This window comes from Balaenoptera ricei, chromosome 11 (assembly GCF_028023285.1).
Source record: "Balaenoptera ricei isolate mBalRic1 chromosome 11, mBalRic1.hap2, whole genome shotgun sequence".
NCBI lineage: Eukaryota > Metazoa > Chordata > Mammalia > Artiodactyla > Balaenopteridae > Balaenoptera > Balaenoptera ricei.
The window spans coordinates 21,660,083-21,681,135 of record NC_082649.1 but is presented as its reverse complement, the minus strand read 5'-3'; the positions used below and the strand labels follow the sequence as shown (position 1 = coordinate 21,681,135).

Below are 21,053 nucleotides of genomic sequence, written 5' to 3'. Positions count from 1 at the left end.
TAGTGACTAACTTGTAGCAAAAGCAATAGAATACAAAGGTTAAAGTAAATTATTCTTCCCCATTACATGCTGAGTAACCTGCCTATACTGCCTTTTCCTCTAAATCCAAGTTCACTCTTCTAGAGGACCCAAAGCCTCAAGTCACCTGAGCACAGGGGCACCAACACCATCTCTGCCCTGCTAGGAACTACTAAAGCAGCATAACTTGGCAGCCCTTGATTGAGACCTCGTTTGGTAACTCCCCAAAGCAGAAATTTCATCCTAATGGATCCAGCAGATAACAGACAAATAAGATTTTACTTTGCTATTAAAAATTATCAAACAAGTTATAAAACCTCTAGAAAAGAATAACAGAACACTCCTGTCATTTGCCTTGTTGGCATGGTAGGCAGCATATGAGCCTCATAATGTGAGAGCCTCGAGGCCAATCCTCAGAGAGCGTAGCATTTTGCAGCAAGAAAATACTGCAGAAGAAGTAACCCAATGTGATCATCATTATTATTGCTGTTAGAGTCACACAAGAAATCTTTTCTTTAAGCGCTTGTCACCTTGTAACTTTGATAAGGCCACACACCTGTAGACGAAAGCTTTTTCTGTCTGTAAGGAAGCCCATTTGGGCTGTGACCCCACAAGTTTTTTTTTCGTTTTGTTTTTTACAATGCTCCGAGCTTTTTGAAAAGAAAAGAAACTTCCTCTAACTTTAATTAAACATTCCTCTTTCTCACAACATTTTAAAAATGTTTCTCACAACATTTTTAAAATAAGCGGTGAGGGGGGGTGATCACAAAATGGAATATTTCCAGATGATTCCCACCTGGTCTCAGAGAGTGTCCCAAGCAGTAAAATCATGAATGTTGAGCTGCTACACTTCTTGAGAAGATGAAGGACTTACCGATATGTCAGTATGTATGGTTAGCTGAGAGTCAAAAGATTCTATTCGCAGCCTTTGGGGGAAGTTTGAGATAGAAAGGGAAGACAATCACTTGAGCTTTTACATTTTGCAGCTTGGATCTTAGTGGGCTGAAACACCAGCCTTCCTGAGCTGATTGTTATCTGTGTGCAACCTGGATGCGATTGGTTGACTGACAGACTTGCCAAGAATGTTACTCCAATTCCAGAAGTCAAGCAGCTTATATAATAGGTAGTTACAAAATGGCACTGGATTAAATTAACAGATAAATTATATCTCCATCCTACACTATTCTCTCAATCTCTTAAACCTGTCCCCATTAGCCTGGATATCTTCAAACACTTAAAATCAATGAGTTCTGGGTAGGGGATTAAGAGGTGCAAACTACTACGTATAAAATAAATAAGCTACAAGGATATATTGTACAGCACAGGGAATATAACCAATGTTTTATAATAACTATAAATGGAGTATCATCTTTAAAAATTATGAATCACTATGTTGTACACCTGAAACTTAAATACTATTGTAAATCAACTATACCTCAATTTTAAAACAAATTAAAAAAAAAACTCAACTAATTCTAATAATTTGCTTTACCAGTCAAAACCTGCATCCTCCATTCAAGAAGCCTAGGTACCTTGAGGTAGTGCCTAGAGGGAAAAGCTACTAGAAGATTCCATGGGTCATTTACCCTTTTATTAGGCAGGTGACTTTAGATAAACCTTCAGATTCCCAAGCTACACTGTCAACCACACTTCTTTTCTACTGTTTATTAAAATATATATATATTAAAAAAAACCAGAAAAAGCATACAAATAACTAATGTAGATGTCAACAGTTCTGTGGAGGTTCTTTGGAGCTTCTGGCCTGTTAAGGTAAACTGGCCTCACTCTATTTCACTTTTGAAATCTCAGGTACCCTCCACCCAACTCATCTAGTCTTGGAAGACTTTGTTTAAAAAACAAAACTCAGCTAGTGAAAACAACTCATTGTTACGAGATAATTCGTCATGGATCTCTCACATTTCTGCATGTATTGCTAGTGAGGCACTGACTGTCCTTTGTTCTGGATTATCTTTTCAAGGATGCTTATATAGCAAACACCGTTGGAAGACAGAGATAATGTTTCTCTCCAGAGCAACAGGCAGGCATGCTTACTGCTCATTATTAAAGAATTGGGATCCCCGGGTTCAGGGTTTCTGTCCTGTAACACAATCCACTGAATGTACAGATGTCATGTGTTGCCCTCTGGAAACTGGAGGCGGGGAATCAGAGAAAGTATGCTGATAATCTGGTTATTGCTATTCCTGGAATAATAAACTGTGCATTGTCTCTGACCCAGGAGTCTCGTGAGTTGAACCAGCATCCATGAAACTGTGTGTGGCAGGCTAACTTAACAAGCTGAGCTCGCAAGTTGGGTAAATTTCAGAACTTTCACATTTCTTTACACTCATCAGTCTCTCCCCTCTCCTCTTCTCTCTCGTATATTCCTTCTCTCAGTTAGTTTTACAACTGTCTACATAAGTGCCAAAGCTAGGAATTAGGGTCCCTTCTCAGACTCCTTTCCCTCCCTTACCCCACTCTTTCATATCCAATCCCTAACTAAGTCTACCTTTTAAATACTTAAGAGGGAGGATGCAGGGAATTTTGTGAAACATTTTCCATTTCTGCTCCCAACCTACCACCCAAATTCAAGTTCTTGCCATCTCGTGTGAGGAGCATTGCAATTGTCTTATAACTATCTTTTTTAGCAAGGGAGGCATGTGTTCTGCCTCATCCTCCTGAAAGTCCTTTTCTTAGGCCTGGATAAAGCAGTATACTTTACAGGCGGGAAACCTCCACTTCCAATATCCTCCTTCTAATTCAACCATACAAAGGCCAACGACACAGAGGTTTTTGTAAAATGCAAATCTGATCTGGCTTTTCCCCAGGGCTAAAACTTTCAAGATCAGCAGGATAAAACTGAAATCCTTTGCAAGAGAAAGACCTTTCTGAACTGCTTTGCCTCTGATGTATTTCTCCCCACAACCTACTTCTTTGCTCTTATGCTTCATCTTACCTCAACTTAACCTGTGGCTGCAGGGTTGTGGAAGGATATGGGCACTTACTAGGTCTTCTCATCAAAGGTCATGCCTAGAGCTAAATCCTTTGGGCAAAGCAGCCTTTGAGTCTTTCCTTGCAAGGATGGATGGTCTAGAAACGATGGAGTCAAACTTTGGAGCTTTTCACTTTTGCTTTTTTCTACTCTTCCTTCAGATGGGAGAGCCTTTTCTCTGTCTCTGGGAGCTGAGTACCATTGCTCTCTGGTGAAGACAAGGCCCTTGGGCCTGCCTTGTAGTCTTGGCATATAATCGAATCTCTAAAAATATTTGCTGGATAAATCAAGGAATTAATCCTTAAAAACATGTCGTCCTCTCTTTCTCTTCGAGTTGCCAACCCCCCACTCCCTACAACCACCAAATTCACATTTTTCTTTCCTTTATACCTCAGCTGGAGTGTGCAGACAGCACTCTTTTAGAACTCACATCTAAATGACTGAATTTATATATATATGTATATATATATATATATATATATAAAATAAAATATGTTATATATATGTAACCCATATATAACATATATTTAGTTTTATATGTTATATGTTATTAACTAAAATTAATATAGTTAATAATGCTGCATTACATCTTTGAAAGTTGCTAATAAAGTAAATCTTAAAAGTTGTCATAAGAAAAAAATTTTTTGTAACTATGTAAGGTGATGGATGTTAACTAGATTTATTGTAGTGATCATTTCACAATGTATACAAACATCGTATCATTATGTTGTACATCTGAAACTAATACAATATTATATGTCAGTTATACCTCAATAAAAAATAATTTAAAAAAAAATGACTGAATTAATGGGTTGAACTCTTGATTTATCTTCGTGCTCCTTCAAGAGTTCATTTGATTAACTTCATCATGGTCACCTAAAAGAAATTTGAACAGATGCGAGAAAAGTACTAATAAAATTACTAATATCTACATGTCAAGAGGGGACTTTGTGCCAGGCACTGTGTTAAGCACTTTTGCAGGTTTTCTTAACTTGGGGACTGGTGAACTTGGATAGGAAAAAGAAATTACATTTTTAATATCTCTAACCTCTAACTGAAATTTAGCATGTCCTCCACGGATGAATGTTGGCAACAAATTACAGTCAGAAGATAAGTACCTGCGGCTTTGTCACTAAGAAAAGTTACATTTTCATACCCCATATTTGAGATATGAAGTATGTTACAAATATCTCATCCTTAACTGTTTCGAAGTTACAGTAGTTATAAGACGGGTCTTGATGTTTAGTATTTAATATATTAATGAAGAAGCACACGTGTTACTATACCGCAAATTATTTTAATTGTTTGATAACTGTTTCTGTAGTACAACTCGTTTCCTTTATCCTATTTTAATGCTTTTTAAAATATACTTTGAGAAGGGCTCCATTGGCTTCGTCACGAAGCCAGAGGGCTCCCAGGCACCTAAAAGGTTAAGAAGCCCCGCGCCCGCAGCGACCTCCGGGTGCTGGCAACGCCCTTGGCCCAGACTTCACTGAAGCGGACTCGGGGTTGGAGACCGGGACCGGAAGCCCGAGCAAGGTCTGCGAAGGGTCTGAGGAGCAACCCAGGGAAAGAACTTCATGGTCCCAGCTTTCAGCCGGGCCGGCGCGGGGCGACTCCGAGCAGCGCGGACCTCGGGGCGGCCTAGAAGGGCTCGGAAGTGTGTCCCGGCGCCGTGCGGCCGCAGGGGCGGGGCGTCGGGGTGCGCGTCTGGCCGCGTCTGCGGACAGTTCAAGTACGGCGTTTGTAGGTCATTTGCATGACCCCGGGTGGAAGCCATTGCAGGGGCTGCACGGGAATGACGTACGTTTCCCAAGGAGCACAGTGACCACTGTTGAGACTAGAACGAGGAGGGGACAGGGCAGATACGAAAAATGTTTCCCTCCCTCTTCTTTCCAACTCTTCCGGGACCAATGCCTCAATTCTGATGGTCAGAAATTTGATTACTGAAAACTCTGGATCACTCAGGCTGTTTCATGTCAGACACCCAAATTCTCAGAGTATTAATAAACCAGGAATGTTAATTTATGAATTTACAGATAGGAATGTAAATGCCAAACGGATCAGAAGAGTGGGCAAGACAGATTTAAAGGCTAATTTATAATTTCCTAATTTGTTCTTCTCCACTTCATAAGTATTTGTCTAAAAAATTATCATCCTTGTACAGAAATAATATCCCTTCTAGCTTTATGTTGCTAGAGATACAGTAAAATTCTAAATTCCATATGACCACTTTTCCCCTGGAATTTATTGTCCTTGCATTACTAATCTTCTTCGTTGGAAATTACAACTGTTTAGCTTGTAGAATATTATTACTTACATTTGACTGTTTTCTAGTGGTATCTTGGGAAATTCCTTAATTTACTCAGAAACACCGAATATATTTTTGGATGGATTACCTTTGAGGTTATACCAATGATCTTTTTAACAATGAGGAGCCTTCTAGGCCTTGGAGTTCTAGACATGGGTCTTAATCTGGATTTTACTCTCACTGTATGATCTCAGGGCAAATTATTTAATCTCTGTCTCAGTTTCACTAAATATAAAAATGGGAATAGTAATATGATTCAGTTCATAGGGTCATGGAAATAAAATTATGCATGTATTATAAATCACTGAGCAGAACAGTGTTTGGCAAACAAATTAGCACTTAATGAGAAATACCTTATTATTGTAAAAAGCCCAATATAACTTATTTGGTTACACATTTAAACTTTTTTTGATTCAAGAATACTTTATGGAACACCTACTATGCACAATATTCTCTTAACATCTTTGCAAATGTTACTACTCTTACTAGAAGCCTTTTACCCACTCCTTGCTTGGCCAACTTCTCTTTTCATTTTGCTGCTTAGGTGTCAATTATGCCTCAGAAAGTGCTTCCTAATACCCTTTCATGCTCTGGCATCAGAGTCAGGGCCTCCTGCAGTATTATCCCAACACCAAGCACACAGTGGTGACTTTCCTGAATTTGACTTTGGGTTCTTGACAACAGGGAATGTTTATCTTTGATCCTGTTCTATTGTTTGGCAAAGAGAAAGCACAGATAATATTTGTAATTTACCAGTTAAAATGGGATGGGAATAGTTGAGCAGAGGAAGGATGGTAATATTGCAGGACAAAGTAGAATTTCCAGTAATTCAGTTGTGACAGCCATCTAACTGGTCTTTCTCTTTCAACTCTTTCCCCCCTTACACCCTATTGCCCATGCATCAGCCATACATACACACACACACACACACTGATAACTTATATTGTGTGGTTTCTCTATTCAAAACTCTAATGGCATCCCATCATTTTCAGAGAAAAGTGACAATGTGGAGAATCTTCCATTTTCTGGCCCCTGGCTATCTCTGCAATCATATCAACTTTCACTCTTACCCTCTCTCACGCCAATTCAGCCACTTCTGCCTCCTTGTTCTTCCTCAGTATGCCAAACACATTTTCACCTCATCTCTGCATTTGCTTTTCCCTCTGCTGGAATGTTTTCCCCTCAGAGTCACCTCTCTTATTCCTTTACTTCATTAAAAGCTTATTCTTTTACTTCATTAAGAGCTCTGCTCAAATGTCATCTCATCAGAGAGGACTTCTCTAACCACCCTATCTAAATAGCACCCACTTACACTTGTTTATGTAAAGCACCCTGTCACATAAATTTGTGCATCTTCTACACCCTCCCCCACTAGAGTATAAGCTTGGTGAAAGCAGAGACTTTGTTTTGTTCACTGTTGTACCTCCAGCACTTAGACAATGCCTAGAACTAGAAAAAAGAAAAGAAGGTATAATGACTGTGAAGAAACAAAACAAAACAAAAAGAATATACGGTTATCTATGTAGAAAGCCCCAAAGAATATACAGACATTAAGAATTAATGAGTTTAGCAAGGTTGTTGAATATAAAAATCAACTTTAGCTGAAAACAGAAAATGTAGCAACTAAAAACATACCATATAAAGTAACATCCAAAAGTGTACAGTCCCTAAGAAATATTAACAAAAGAAAACGTTTATGGAGAATTATAAAACTTTATTGAAAGACATTTAGAAAGCCTAAATAAATGGAGAATTACACCATGTTCACGGATCGGAAGACTCAATATTATAATTAATCTATAAATTCAATACAAATCCAATAAAAATTCCACCTTTTGTTAGTTTGATTTGGAACTTGTCAATCTAATTCTAGAAGTTGTATGGAAAAGCAGTTGGCTAAGAATATAGCCAAGATACTCCAACGAAGAAAAGTTTGGTGGTGATGTTAAAGGTGGAGGTGGTATTTGTCCTGAGATATCAAGACCTTTTTCTAAAGTTGTAGTACTCAGGATTGTATAGTATTGCCACAAGGTTAGACAAATTGACCAGTGAGTCAGAATCGAAACCATCAACAGACCCCCCCGCAGAAGAAACTTGATTTATGAAAAGAGCCAGTATTACAGATCAGTGGGGAAAGGAAGAACTTTTCAGAAAAGTTGGGACAACCAAGTGGTTGAGACAACCACTTACCATATGGAAAAATATTATTTTGAATTACTATCTCATATTTTTGCAAAAATCAGTTCAGGGAAGACTAAAGACAAATGTGAAAAGCAAAACTATAAAACTTTTACAAGGCAGTAAAGGATATCTTTATGACTTGGAGTAGGAAATGATCCCTCCCCTCCCATGAAGCCAACTTGTATCCAGCTTTATAAGATACTTTTCAAAAATAGTTACTTCCAGCAGGACATGGGTGACAATCCATAACATCTTACAACTTTCAAACTCCCATCTCCAAAAAGTCAACAAAGTCTGTTGCTGCAATGAACAGGAAAAGTTTTCAGAAAGGGTGAATATTTCACATGAGGCATATAAGAGCTTTTCACAGGTCACCTCTGACATGGAGGAAAGGAACTAAAAACTCCAGGGTTATTAATGAGATGATCCACAAACTACAAACAGGAATCCTGGCTCTTTTGAGCAACACCATCTTGATGTCATCACCAGAAATCCTGAGTATTGTTACCTGACGCAGCTGATTCTAGGGGTGCCAAGGCCGCATCATGACTCTTGGTTTCAGAAAGTCAAGGATGTGTTGATGGCATCAGGAAAGGAGAAGACATGAAGTTTTGCTTCCCCACACGGTAAGGCTTCTGAGCCATAGTGGCTGTCATGTGTGAATGTCAGAGAATCTCTCCTGGGAACCAAGAATAATCTTCAAATATGAGGATAGAAAATTCTGTTTTCCCCCATTTCAATCCAGCTTCTGAAACATTCTACTAGTGGTTATTTTGCCCTTTCCACAAAAGATAACAACAAAGCGTCTTGTGTGCTAACAACATAACTTAAAAAAAAAAAATCTACGTTTTTACAAAATTTGATTTAAAAAAAATAGTATTTCAAACAGTAGAGTCACTAGAAGTACAGAGCTATCAAAAAAGTACACTTCACTTGGCATCCCCAGTGCCTTCTGCTTTCTGTGACTGGACTGTGGAGGCATCTCGGTTTTTTGCAGGGTTGTTCCCATCTTTGTTGCCTTCTGCTTTCCCCTTTCTCCCTTTGGCCAGCTTCTCTCCCTTCTTTGCAGGGGCCTTTTTTGCCCTGGGCTCTGGTTTTGGAGGGGCAGGTTTAGCAGACAACCGTGCCGATCTCCTCTGTGGCTCTTCCTTCACCTTTGCTTTGTCACCTTTAGCATCTCCTTTTGCCTTTCTCTTGGGCATGGTGGCAGTAGTGCCTGGCAGATGGCTTTACCAGCCCAAGCGGTTCTTCTGTCTTCCTCACTGCTCCTAGAAAGATTTCTTTAACAAGACACAAAAAGTGTAAACCGTAAAGGAAAAGACTGACAAATTTAACTACATTAAAATTCAAATTTGACTATATTAAAATTAGTAATTTTTATATAGCAAAAAGATGCATAAAAAGTAAGAAGATAAGTTACAAGCTGGGGAAAAGATATTCATAATACATATAACTGACAAAAGATGAGAGTCCAGGATATGTAAAGAATTCCTGCAGATCTATGAGAAAAGGACAAAATGAAAATTTAAAAACAATGGGCAAAAGTGTTAATACGTACTTCTTAGAAAAAGCATGAATGGTGAATAAGCAAAAAAAAAAAAAAAAAAGTCAACTTCATTAGTAATATGGGAATGAATACAAAAATCACAGGACATAACATTTCACATCCATCAAATTGGTGAAAACTATATTGTCTGACAATATTAAGGGCTCAGCAGATGTGGAACAATTAAAACACATACACTGCTAGGGTGTGTGTTTATATGTGTGTAAATTAGTGTGTGGCATTATTTAAAGCAATTTCACTTCTAGGTGTTTACCTGGAGAAATTCTTGGGGCTGTGCACAGGAGACCCCTACAAGAATGTTTCTAGCAACCCTGTAATTTCAAAAACCTGGAAACCATTCAGGGTCCTTCAGTAGAATAGATAAATACATTTTGGTAATACCTATGCAAGGGAATACTATTCAGCAGCAGAAATGAATAGATTACAGCTCTATGCAAAACCATGGACGAATCTCAAGAACATAATGTTGAGCAAAAAAAAGCGAGTTACAAAATGGATCTACAGTATGGATCCATTTATAAGTGTAAAACTAAATGACTTGTTTAGGCTACAAGTATGTAGTCAAAAAAGCAAGAGATAAATATAAAAATCAGGACAGTAGTCACCTCAGGGAATTAAGAAAAGGATGGTGGTTGGAGAGGGAATGGGAGTTCTCTTCCTTAAACTGGAGGCGGGTGGGGAACAACACAGGGGTAATACACCATTATTCTCTGTATTTTACAGAGAGTAATTTTATGTGTCTGCTCAAGAATAAAAACCACTTTAAGAAGGTGCGTAGCCCCGAGCACAGATTCAAGGGCACACAAATAGATGTGATTTATTTTGATTTGGGGCAATTAGGACCCGGGTCCATGGCTGGCATTCAAACACTGTGGGACATTTTTAAAGCTCTGGGACAAAACTAGCCACTCACACCTTCTGCCCCACCCCTGAAGATGTTTCCTGGGGAAGTCTGTAACCCTATGCCCTGACCTACTCCACAATGTTTTATTTCAAGAAAAAAAAAAAATTATCTTTTCTCTAAATTGCTCCAGAGTTTTGTTTTGTGTTTTTGCTGGACCTCACCATCTAGATAGAATGGGCAAACATGGTCCTTGAGCAAACTTAGATTTTTTTTTTTTTTGAGCAACCTTAGATTTGATTTTTATGTTCTTCGGCTAACAAAGGCAACCACCTGTAAATGGTGCTAAAACATCAAATTATCACTTGATAATTTGATTATATGATAATTTCATTATCTATTATCTATTTTTCTATCTACTTTCATTATCTATTCTTCCCCCATTTTTCCACTATGACTAGAATTTCTGGAAATTTTGCAGTTTTCCTTCTTTCTCATGGAACAGAGGGAGAAATGAGAGTTAGTATAAAGAAGAGGGAAGGAACCAAAGTGGGAGTGCGCCTTGAATCAGTCATTATTTCCCTTGATACCTTGTAAGGAACTTTGGGAACAGAGATTAAAAATTGAGAGGAGAAACAGTTCTAATCTCATGTTGAACAGTAGTTCACTGAAAAGCTAATAAGAAATTAGCTGGGCCCTTCTCTTCCCCTGCTGTGCTCTTGCCTTGCCTCTAAATATTCTAAATTACTGGTGGGTCCAAAAGTCCCGGTTGCCACAGAGACACCCTGCAATTCTGCTGACCCAGCCAGACCCAACCTGCTCGCTCCCGAGGACATCTTTCCCTAGATGTTACATGAATTTATGCCTAGTTTACTCCTCTCCCAAATGCACCACTAAAGAAATGTTTGGACAATTCTTAAAGAACAAAAGTGTTTTTTTTTTTGTTGTTGTTATTGCTGTTTTATCCGAAATCGAACACAATGAAGAAAAAAAAATGTGTAAGGAAAATAATTGAGAAGGATGCCAGAGATCACAAAGGTCAACTCTGGGTATGGTAATGGTGTGTCCAGAAAGGAACAGGGAGGAAAAGACAGCTGTTCTTACCATGAAGAAAGCCATATTGAGAGATTTTTTACGGCATGAAAATCATTTGGTCTAATATTTGGGTGACTTGTTTTGCGCCTGTTGCCCTAGTATATTATTAATAATGCTCCCTTTTACTCTCAAAAGTGTGCCAACTTGGACAATAAATAAGGTCACCCTAAATAATCTGCATATATTCTTAGAGGCCTTTTTGTTACCAGAGAATGAGAGAGGAAACCAAAGGGTGAGCTTCTGTTCTACGACACACCTCCCTAAACAATGGACACTCCATACCATTCTTCTTCCATCTCACTCCAAAATTGTGTTTCTTAGCCCATGTCCTGCCCTGGGAATGCTCACAGTCTGTTTCCTAGGCTCGGTCTTCATGTTAGATCCCTTGCAGTCCATCCCAAGCAGGGGAACCACGATCGGCACGTGTCAAAGGCCCAAACACAGCAGGTGACAATAAAGATAAATTCAAGGAAAAGAGGCCACTAGCTGGATTCTGGATCTGAGTATGTGAATATGGATTAGTTCCTTGAAACTCACATTTAGGAAGCTTATCAGGAGAACAGGTGGCTGACCTTACAAATACAGGAGAGACAGATGCACAAATAATGAAAAAGGGCTGGTGGGATAAAAGGTTATTTCATTTTCATGAAGGCCAAGGAGGTTGGGGAGGGAGAGGCTCTCACCACACAGTGGTGTTAATTTAAAAGAAATTATTTGAGATGGAGTACAGGGAAGTTTCTTAGGGCAATGAAATTATTCTGTATGCTACTGACTGTAATGGTGGATACATGACATTATGCACTGGACAAAACCCATAGAACTGTATACAAAGCATGGAACCCTAATGTAAATAATAATAATAATTAGTTAACAATAATAATTAGTTAATAATAATGTATAAATATTGGCTCATCCATTATAACAAAAGTACCACACCAATGCAAGTAGTTAATAATGGAGAAACTGAGGTAGAGGGAGAAGAAATATATGAGAACTCTGTACTTTCTGCTCAATTTTTCTGTAAACCTGAAACTGTTCTAAACAAATAAAGTCTACTAACTAAAAACAAACAAATACATTTTAAGAATTAAAAAAATAATAATAATTTGTTAGGTAATGAAATATATAAGTCATAGGATTACAAATATTCTATCATGCATGTGAATGAAAAGAAAAATTATTAACTGGCAGATAAATCTTTTTTTTAAAGACTTTTTTTTTACTTTAAAAATTTTATAGTTTTTTAAATTGAAATATAGTTGATGTGCAATATTATTTTAGTTTCAGGAGTGGCAGATAAATCTTTTAAGTATATAACTTTTGGGAACACAGAGGTTTATCAATGAGGCAAGAAATTATCAAGACAGATACTGAGGTTATTTTCCCAAGACATGGCAACAATTTTAAAAGTTTTAGGAATCTAACGATTCCCTTTTGTTAAAATAACACTTTCCAGGGCAAAATTATATTAACAGACAACAGATCAAGTTAGTGAAATTTTTGAACAACATGTCTTCATATTGTAAAGAACTGGACTGAAATTCTTGTGAAAGTCTCAGTTTAACTCTTCATTTAATGAACTTGCTGGTTTTAGGATGTGGAAAGGTATCCCTCTTAACAGCCTCAAGGGGGGAGGGAACATCCATTTCTTAAAGTCCTTTTCTTACCTATGAAGACTTGAATTTTTTTAATTTTAGAAAAAGACCTATGAAATTTAAATGTACTAACAGAAATAGCCTAAAAAAAAGACTAATAGAGAAATAAAAAGCAAATGATGTATTTCTTCTACAATAAAAATATGCAAATGATTAGTAAGATGAGGAGATGCAGGTATGCTAAAATCTTCTGCGAAGTTAACTTCTGGGAATTCCCCAAACTGTTTCAATAATATACAAAACACATCAATCTCTGTCCCCAGAAACGGGATGAATTTCTGTGTCCCACCCCCCGCAAATTCATAAGTTGAAGTCCTAACCCTCAGTACCTCAGACTGTGACTGTACTGGGAGATGGGGCCTTTAAAGAGGTGATTAAGGTAAAATGAAGTCTTATGGGTAGGTCTTAATCCAATATGACTAATGTCATACTGGCGATTAGGACACAGACAACACAAACAGAGAGAGGACCAGGTAAGGATACAGCAAGAAAACCAAACCTGCCACCACCTTGATCTTGGACTTCCAGCCTCCAGGACTGTGAGAAAATAAATTTCTGTTATTTAAGATATTCAGTCTGTGACGTTTTGTTATGGCAGTCCTAGAAAACTAATACAGAAGGAAAGAGTATAAAGATCTCAATGACCTATGACGCATCTCAGATTAGATTAATTTTGATGTTTTGCCCAGCTCTCAGAATTTTTTTTCCATGTTTTTTTTTCTCTTTCACCATGAGTCTGTCTCAAGTATCCAAGGACCAAATCCCACCTCATCCAATACACACTCCCACGCCATCCCCAGCAGAGGCACATTTTAGCAACGTCCTTTCTCTCCCTTGACTGTTACTGAACTGGGTTCCAAGGAGTTTGTTCTAACTTGGGTTTTAGTCTCAATTTAGCCACCCCAAAGCCAGAAGGCCACCCTCTTCTCTCTGCCTCTTATTTATGGCAAGATAGTGCCTTGGGGTTGGAGAGAAGACTTGGAAGAAGATTACAACACCAAGCTTAGGAAGGAGAGAATAGAGGATATATAGTAAAAAAACAAACAAATAAAAGACTCTATTCAAGGTGCAATGCTATACAGGAGCAAGAGGTCACACAGTGTCAGTCACTCCCCAGGGCCTATTTGTTCTCCACCTTTCAAAGAAAATATCAGACAAGGTGACCAGCTTCCATTTGAGGTTAAATGAGGGAGACTGGGGGAGGGAGGGAGGGATAGTGGGAGAAGGTGAGAAAGGGCAGAGTGTCTAAAATGGTAGGGCTGCTGCTTCATCTTGCCAGAATACACCTGGTTTAAAGAGAAGGAGAGAGCCACAAGCTTCAAACAAACTGTCACCCATCTGCAACAGGTTGGCGTGGGGCACACTCAGCTTCCCAGCTAAAGTATTCCTGCCCCTTGGCATCAGAGAAAGATGGAGAGGACAAATCCCCATCACCTCCTGGGCCCCTGAGACCCTTGCTCCTCGCAGGGCACCACATTAACTCACTGTATTTCTGAGTGGTATAGAGGGAATTTTTTTATTAAAAAAATTTTTTTTAACATCTTTATTGGAGTATAATTGCTTTACAATGGTGAGTTAGTTTCTGCTGTATAACAAAGTGAATCAGCTATACATATACATATATCTCCATATCTCCTCCCTCTTGCGTCTCCCTATAGAGGGAATTTTAAATGAAAATGTCTTAGACAAATTTGCATTGAGCACCGGCCAAACTTATTGTCTTGCTAACAAGGGAAACTACAAGATGATAAAAGCATGGGTCTTTCAGAGAAGGTATGAAAATGGAGGAATAATAGGGCTGGGGAAGGGATGCCTATACAAGTTGCCTGTAAAAAAAAAAAAAAAAGGAAGAAAGGAAGGGAGGGAGGGAGGGAGGAAGGGAGGAAAACAGTTTATTAGGTAAGGATTGCCCTTTCTTGTCTCATGGCCATAAAAAATCACATTCCTGTCAGTCATTTGAGGGAATCTGGAGCAATGCGATCTCAGAGACTAGGCTTGGCTAACTCTTAGAAATAGGAATAATAATAATAATAATAATAATACATCTAAGAAGATCCTGAGAATATACCTGAGGCTGTTTGGTGTTGTATCAAGAGTTCTTTCCCAGAAAAGCGTTTGATAGATCCAGTTAACATGGAACCAGGCCATGTCAGAAACAGACGTAAGAGGCCAGACACCAGGGCACAAGTCCTGATTTTAAACAAGTGCTGTCAGTGACCTTTCTCAAGCTTCAAGGCAGTACGCAAAATCCACAGTTGCCCCATTTCTTAACTTTGGGATCCTTTTTTTTCTTTTTGACAGGAAGAGCAGAAGGCCAAAGCGGAGGAAGACTCAGCCCTTCGGTGTCCCCTCAGGAGGGGGGCACCTCGTAAGCTGGGGAGGGGAGGCGAGAAAGAGCCCAGGCCAGGGCAGCCCAGCACCCCCGCCACGACCTCTTCCAGGCCACGGCCCTGCTGGCCCAAAGCTTTCAAATCCCCTCCTCGCCTCCCGTTTTTCTGCCCTAGAGTCTCTGTGGGGACTTATGCCAGAAGGGCCTGCGATCTTCACCTCCCGGCTTCCGCTTTTCCCAGAGATTCACACTCGAAGCCCGGGAGAGCCACTGCAGCTGTTCTGGAGAGTGGAAAGCAAGGTGGAAATGTCGGGAGCCCGAGGTCACCTAATCACGACGAGGGCCAGATCGCAGGAGGGTCCCAAATCTATGGAGGGCGGCGGGACTACCCCCATTCTCCGGAGACGCACGCTAAGGCCCCCAAGGTACTCACCCGAGTCTCGCGGCCGTGTGAGGGGCGCGAGGCTGCCAGCTGCGGGCCTGCCGCGCAGGTGCTCTCGGCTGGGGCAGGGCCGGCGCGGACAGTGGGCCAGCGAAGAGACGCCCGGAGCTGGGCGCTGCCGGGAACAGGAAGGCAAGGCGAGGATGCGCTTCCGGGGCTGCGGGCGTCGGGCCGCCTTGCAGAGCCGGGGACAGCCCGGTTCTCCCCCTCGCGATGCGTGTGTCCGCCTCCGGGGCCGCGGGCTCCGGACCCACCTGGGGCAGCGTCGCTTCACAGCCTGGGGCAAGAGAGACAAGAAAAGGAGGCGTGCAGAGTTTTTTTAAATAAATGGACTTTTAAAGAAAAGCCACATAGTTAGGGAAAAAAGAAACAAACCTTGTTTCCGCCCGGTTTCGAACCGGGGACCTTTCGCGTGTGAGGCGAACGTGATAACCACTACACTACGGAAACTTGATAGAAACCTTCTTCCTCTGCCGACAGTTCTCCCTACAGAACACGCCCCTCCCTCCCACTTCCTCACTTCCTCCCACCCGCCCCGCCCCGCCCCGCCCCGCCCCGCCGCTTCGTCCCAGCAAATGTGCGTCATTAATATGCGCGTGCGCCTTGTACCACTCTTCCAAACCAGAGAGGCCAATTAGATGCGCGAACCAAGGCCATGCAGCGTACAGACCTGAAGCGAAATTCTTAATAATTTATTCTGGAAATGACCGGATGGGGGAGAACAAAAGAGACTTCAATCCCTTCGCTATTACTTCCCATTCTGAACTTTTGGATCTTAATTTCTTCCTCATTGCTTACCAGGTTACCTCAAACCCATCCTTCAGCAGGGATGGTTTGGTGGGGCTGGGCGTGACAGGGGGCCCACGCACATTTCTCAGTCTGGCTTTGGCTAGCGCCACCGCATGGCCGGACGCGGAATTTCCTCTGCAAAGGAATGATGACCCTGGCTGTGGTCAAAAGCGGGGCCTTCTCGCTCGTGAGACTTCCAGGCAAACTTCACCTTGTAATGGATTTTCTAACTCCATTGGGTTCCTCAGTGGACGGCAGAGGAAAGAAGTAAAACAGTGATGTGTCCTCCGAGCCAGCCAGGAGTCGAACCTGGAATCTTCTGATCCGTAGTCAGACGCGTTATCCATTGCGCCACTGGCCCCGCACATGAATAGCTCGTAGGCGGACATGCCTTCATCAGAAACCAGGCGGCGGCAACCGGTCCACCTTGTGGGGTCTGCGCCTGGCCCTGAAAGCCCCGTCCTCCTGGCTAGCTCAGACTGCAGCGCGTGGACTCCCCAGGCAGCCAGTTCGCCTGCACGCGCCCTAGCGTCTGTGCTGCTTTCTCAGTCTGTCTGTACAGACCCCGGCATTCTCTGCCCCAGTATCATCTCTTCGTTCATGCATTCATTCATTCAACCAATATGGCACCGGAAATACAACTGTGAAGAAAACAGAGGTGATCCTTGCTCTCAAGAAGATTGCATGGACGTAGTGAAGACGATAATAAAGCACTAAATAAATAAAATAATGGTGATAAGCACTTAGAGGGAAAAAGACAAACGGGAAAGAGAATAGAAAAGCCCAGCAGGAAAGGTGATGAACAATAAATACGGGTATCAGGGAAAAGAGCGACCTGGAACTGGGGAAATCTCCAGGGCAAAGGCATGGAGGTGGGAGCGTGCATGGGATGTTCCAGCAATGTCGAAGAGGCCAGTGCTGAGCGGAAAGGGCTAGGAGACCTCTGGGAGATGACCTCTGGCCTTGTACACCCTTGTATGGGCTTTGGCTGTTACTGTGTAGGAAATTGGAAGCCGTTGTAGGGTGACAATATATTTGACATTCTTTCTTGTCTCTCCTTGGGTCGTTGAAAACATTTTATTTCCAATATTTACTTAAGCAAGACTCTATGCTAAGCACCCTCACCGCATGCTGCTCCTACCTCAGGACATACATTTCAGAATTTGACACCTTTAAAAGGAGCATTTGTTTGCTTTCTCAGGAAGCGGCTCTTATGTGTGCCTTTCAGCCTGTCTATATTTCTGAGAAGGCATCATTATCTCCATGCCTGGTGAGCATCGTAAATAAGTTGAGGGCTGGGGACACACAGTTTTGAGAGCATTAGCCCTCTGTGGCCCCCTTTGCCTGGCAAAGCAATAAAGCTATTCATTTCTACTTCACCCCCCCCTAAAAAAAAAAATTAGTTGAGGGCTACTAAACAGAGTAAAACTGCCTGACATTGAGAATGTACACATTGTGTTTAGAAAATCTTTGTTTACAGTTCATAAGGTTGCAACAGCCCTTAAGAAAAATGTACATGTTCCTGTTTCTGCATAAACATTAAGGTAGATCTAGTTAGGGATTTCTCCCTAGATAGTAAATAGGGGTCTTCTGACCAGATTTGGTATTATGTACTCCTAGGAACTTTGGTGGTTATGGACTCCATCACAGAATAATACTTTTAAATATAAATTAAAAAGATAAATACATAAGATTTCAAGGGGAAAACAATTATATTGAAATATGTTATCAAACTATTAAAAATTTATATTATAATATTTATGCTCCTTTATTAATGCACCAAATGATAATATCCAGCAGGAGTTCTAATAAATACTATAATTCAAAGCAGTAATGAGCATAAATGATATTTTAAGAAATTTGCAACAACTGTAATTTTCTGTGAAAATATTTGTGATTGCCAATAGTGAAAAAGTGAAAAGGACTGAAATACACTGTGCTTTGTTGCCTACATTCATAATGGAAGAAAATACAAAATTGCAGTAAAAAGTTAGTCAAAATAAAAATTTATTTTTCCATCCAAGCTTACAGACTATCCCCTCCCCATCAGAAGAAAAAGAGATTTCTGTTCTAAAGAGGAGTTTGGAAACATGAACAATTGCGCCTGAATTTTCAGAAATGAAGCTGTATGATTAGGCCACCCAGGATGGCTGTTCTCTGCTCTCTGTACATCCCCTGCTCTACCAGTGCCTGCTTCACCTACACGCTACTTACGTGACTGACCTTCCCTCCTAATTGTAGAGCCAAATCAGTAAATGCCTACATACTCACCCGGGGACCCAGCTACTAATTGTTCTAATCTTTAGATCAGAACATCTCCACCAAGATAGCTTATCAAAAGGGTGGTGAGGGGTATGCTCCTCAGCTGGTTTCCCTGGTAACCGATGAGCCAACCTGATGCCAATTCCCTGTGTAACTGGTAACCTCCCTCTTCCCCTGGGAGCGAAGGCTACTGCCAAGTACCGAACACGGTGGGGTGTCACTCCAGGACCTGGCTTCAGATGTGTAAGATCCCCCATCCATTAAACCACTGATGTCTCTGTAGCTGACTCTGAGCTCTTTCTTCCATCTTGAGGTGGGGCAAGTACAGGGCTTGCAGGCTTGTGGGGTGCAGCCCAACAGAAGCAAACTGAGGTACCTCTTGACTCTATTTTATCCTCATCACATACCCAGGATGGGAAAGCCAGATTCCAGGGCATCCCTGGAAGTCACAGGTCCCATCTTGCTCCTCTAAAATGGGTTTAAACCCAGCTAGCTGGAGGCCATGTTCACATCTGCTCTCCTCATGTCTGCAAAGACCTCCCTTTGTTTTAGAGGGTTTTTTTGTTTTTGTTTTTGTTTTGCTTTGAAGGTTTTGAAAGCTTATTTTGGCTGCCTCAGATTTCTCTGCTCATGCTCTGACATGAGCTGAGGCATGCTTTCATTTTGTTTTTAGATATCTTTCTACTGGGTCTTCTTTCTGAGAGTTCCAGTTTCCAGCTTCCAGTCTTTTCTTCAGTAGTTGTTCCAGTCAGAGAAAGAGAAACAGAGAGTCCAGAAAAAACAGAACCAGTAGGAAAATATACATGTATTTCTAGGAGTTGACTTACGTGATTGTGGGGACTGGGAAGCCTGAAATCTGTAGTGTAGGCTAGCAGTCTAGAAAATCTCAGGCAGGAGCTGATGCTACAGTCTTGAGACAGAATTTCTTCTTCCTTAGGAAAACCTCCATTTTGCTCTTAAAGTCTTTAACTTGTTGGATAAGGCCCACCCACATTACTGAGGATAATCTCTTTTACTTTTCATCAACTAATTGTAGAAGTTAACCACATGTACAAAAATACCTTTACAGCAACATCTAGATTAATGTTTAATTGAATAACTGGGCTCTATAGACTAAGTTGACATGTAAAACCAGCCATCACTGCGGTGGACTCTCCTCCTCCTCTGGGTCACAGTGCACTATTCTTCCAGTTTCTCTCCCAAGCATTTGGAAAATAGTAGCACTGCCAGCCATTTCCACTGTCAGCAGTCTGTGACACCACGATCTGCACCTTCTCCAATTTCAGTTGTATGGAACAGAGCCATTGTGAGGGGCCTTTCCATGGTCTTTGCAGGTCACACCCAGATTTCTGGAAGTGATTGCTCTGAGTCTTAATTTTTCTCCCAAGACTTGTCTCTGGCTTGTTAAAAAACTCCTTTGACTTCCCAGAATTACTGTGCAAATTTTGACAGCTGCCAGTCAAAGGAAAAACACAGACCAAATATTGTTGGCTCTGTTGTCTTTATGAATGTCTACCACAGTTTGGTCAAAGCCATGTTAGGTGTGACTCTGCTGTTTATGATTATCTTGGCTCCAAGCACATTAATAATACAATGGTTAATCTTATACTGTGAAAGAAATCGGTGCTTACTTCATGGAGTGACTCAGACTGTGTGTTCAGTTCATAGACTTTCAATCGTTTTATGAAAAAGAAATCTAGCAGAGTCATGGGCTTTTTAACCTCTCCCCCAAATCATGTTTGCAGGCAGAGATTAGTGCCAATGGCTGGTTTAGAGTGAGACAGAGAAATCCTTCAATATTGATACAGTTCAGAAATACTGAAATGTTAATTTCAACATTTTCAGAACGGCAACAGATTTCAAGCAAGCAGCCAATCATAATTACAGGTTTCATTTGGGAAGTTACTTTCACAGCTATGGCAACAACTTGTAAACTCTTCCGAATTCCACTAAAGCCCTTTGCCTAAGGACGGTTCTATTTCACAGAGAATAGAATGAATTTGGAACAGTTACAAATACACAAGCCCCCATGAAAATATAGAAATTTTTGTGAATGCTTTCAATTTGACAGCTTGTCAAGCAGATCCTTTGGACAAGTTTTCGGACAAGAAAGCGTCTCTCTTCCTCTAGCTGCAGAGGAGAGGAGACTGCTCCTTTATCTCTTTCCAAACTAGGTTTTGATGATGAAGTCTTGAATTTTTTAAAGATGCAACTTAGTTAAGCAAGAAGCAGGCAGGTGGAACCCAATTTTACGGAAAGAAATGGGGTAAGGAAGAGCTGGAATTTTAATTAAAATCCGTGAACTAAAGAACACATAGCTTGCTTCCTGCAGGAACCAGTTCTTGGTGTTGGAAGTGTTCTGGTGTAAATGTGGCCGATTTCCTCTCCTCCAGGGGCCCCAGGTCATAATTCACCCAAGGAAGCTGCAGCTGCTGAACTCTTGCCCTTCCTGGCAGTTCCTGGAAGACTCCTCTGGCGCCGCCTGAGGGTTCAGGCTCGCGCCAGAGCTTCCCTCACCCCACCCCCGCGCGGAGGGTCTCAGTTTTCCTATGGCTGCGCGGTCTCTTAGGTCTT

At 41.0% G+C, this 21,053-nt stretch overlaps 1 protein-coding gene and 2 non-coding genes across 4 annotated transcripts; all 3 read right to left on the bottom strand.

Moving 5' to 3' along the window:
* Positions 1-7,011: 7,011 nt before the first annotated feature.
* Positions 7,012-15,909, bottom strand: HMGN4 (high mobility group nucleosomal binding domain 4). 2 transcript variants are annotated; one of them, XM_059938208.1, is made up of 4 exons: positions 15,804-15,909; positions 15,420-15,705; positions 13,141-13,194; positions 7,012-8,779 (listed from the first exon to the last, which is right to left on the bottom strand). In XM_059938208.1, the coding sequence occupies exon 4, from the start codon at positions 8,699-8,701 to the stop codon at positions 8,429-8,431; it is 273 nt and encodes a 90-aa protein (XP_059794191.1). In that variant the 5' UTR covers positions 8,702-8,779; positions 13,141-13,194; positions 15,420-15,705; positions 15,804-15,909; the 3' UTR covers positions 7,012-8,428. The 2 variants fall into 2 exon arrangements, with proteins under 2 accessions (XP_059794191.1, XP_059794190.1); XM_059938207.1 differs by lacking the exon at positions 13,141-13,194.
* On the bottom strand, positions 15,806-15,878 carry TRNAV-CAC (transfer RNA valine (anticodon CAC)). Its single transcript has one exon. It is a non-coding gene; the product is annotated as a tRNA-Val (tRNA).
* Positions 15,910-16,505: 596 nt separating the features above from the next.
* TRNAR-ACG (transfer RNA arginine (anticodon ACG)) lies at positions 16,506-16,578 on the bottom strand. Its single transcript has one exon. It is a non-coding gene; the product is annotated as a tRNA-Arg (tRNA).
* Between the last annotated feature and the right edge of the window lie 4,475 nt (positions 16,579-21,053).

Bases quoted from the DNA above. Each gene is read 5' to 3' on its own strand.
- HMGN4 (XM_059938208.1), bottom strand. From the start codon at position 8,701: ATGCCCAAGAGAAAGGCAAAAGGAGATGCTAAAGGTGACAAAGCAAAG.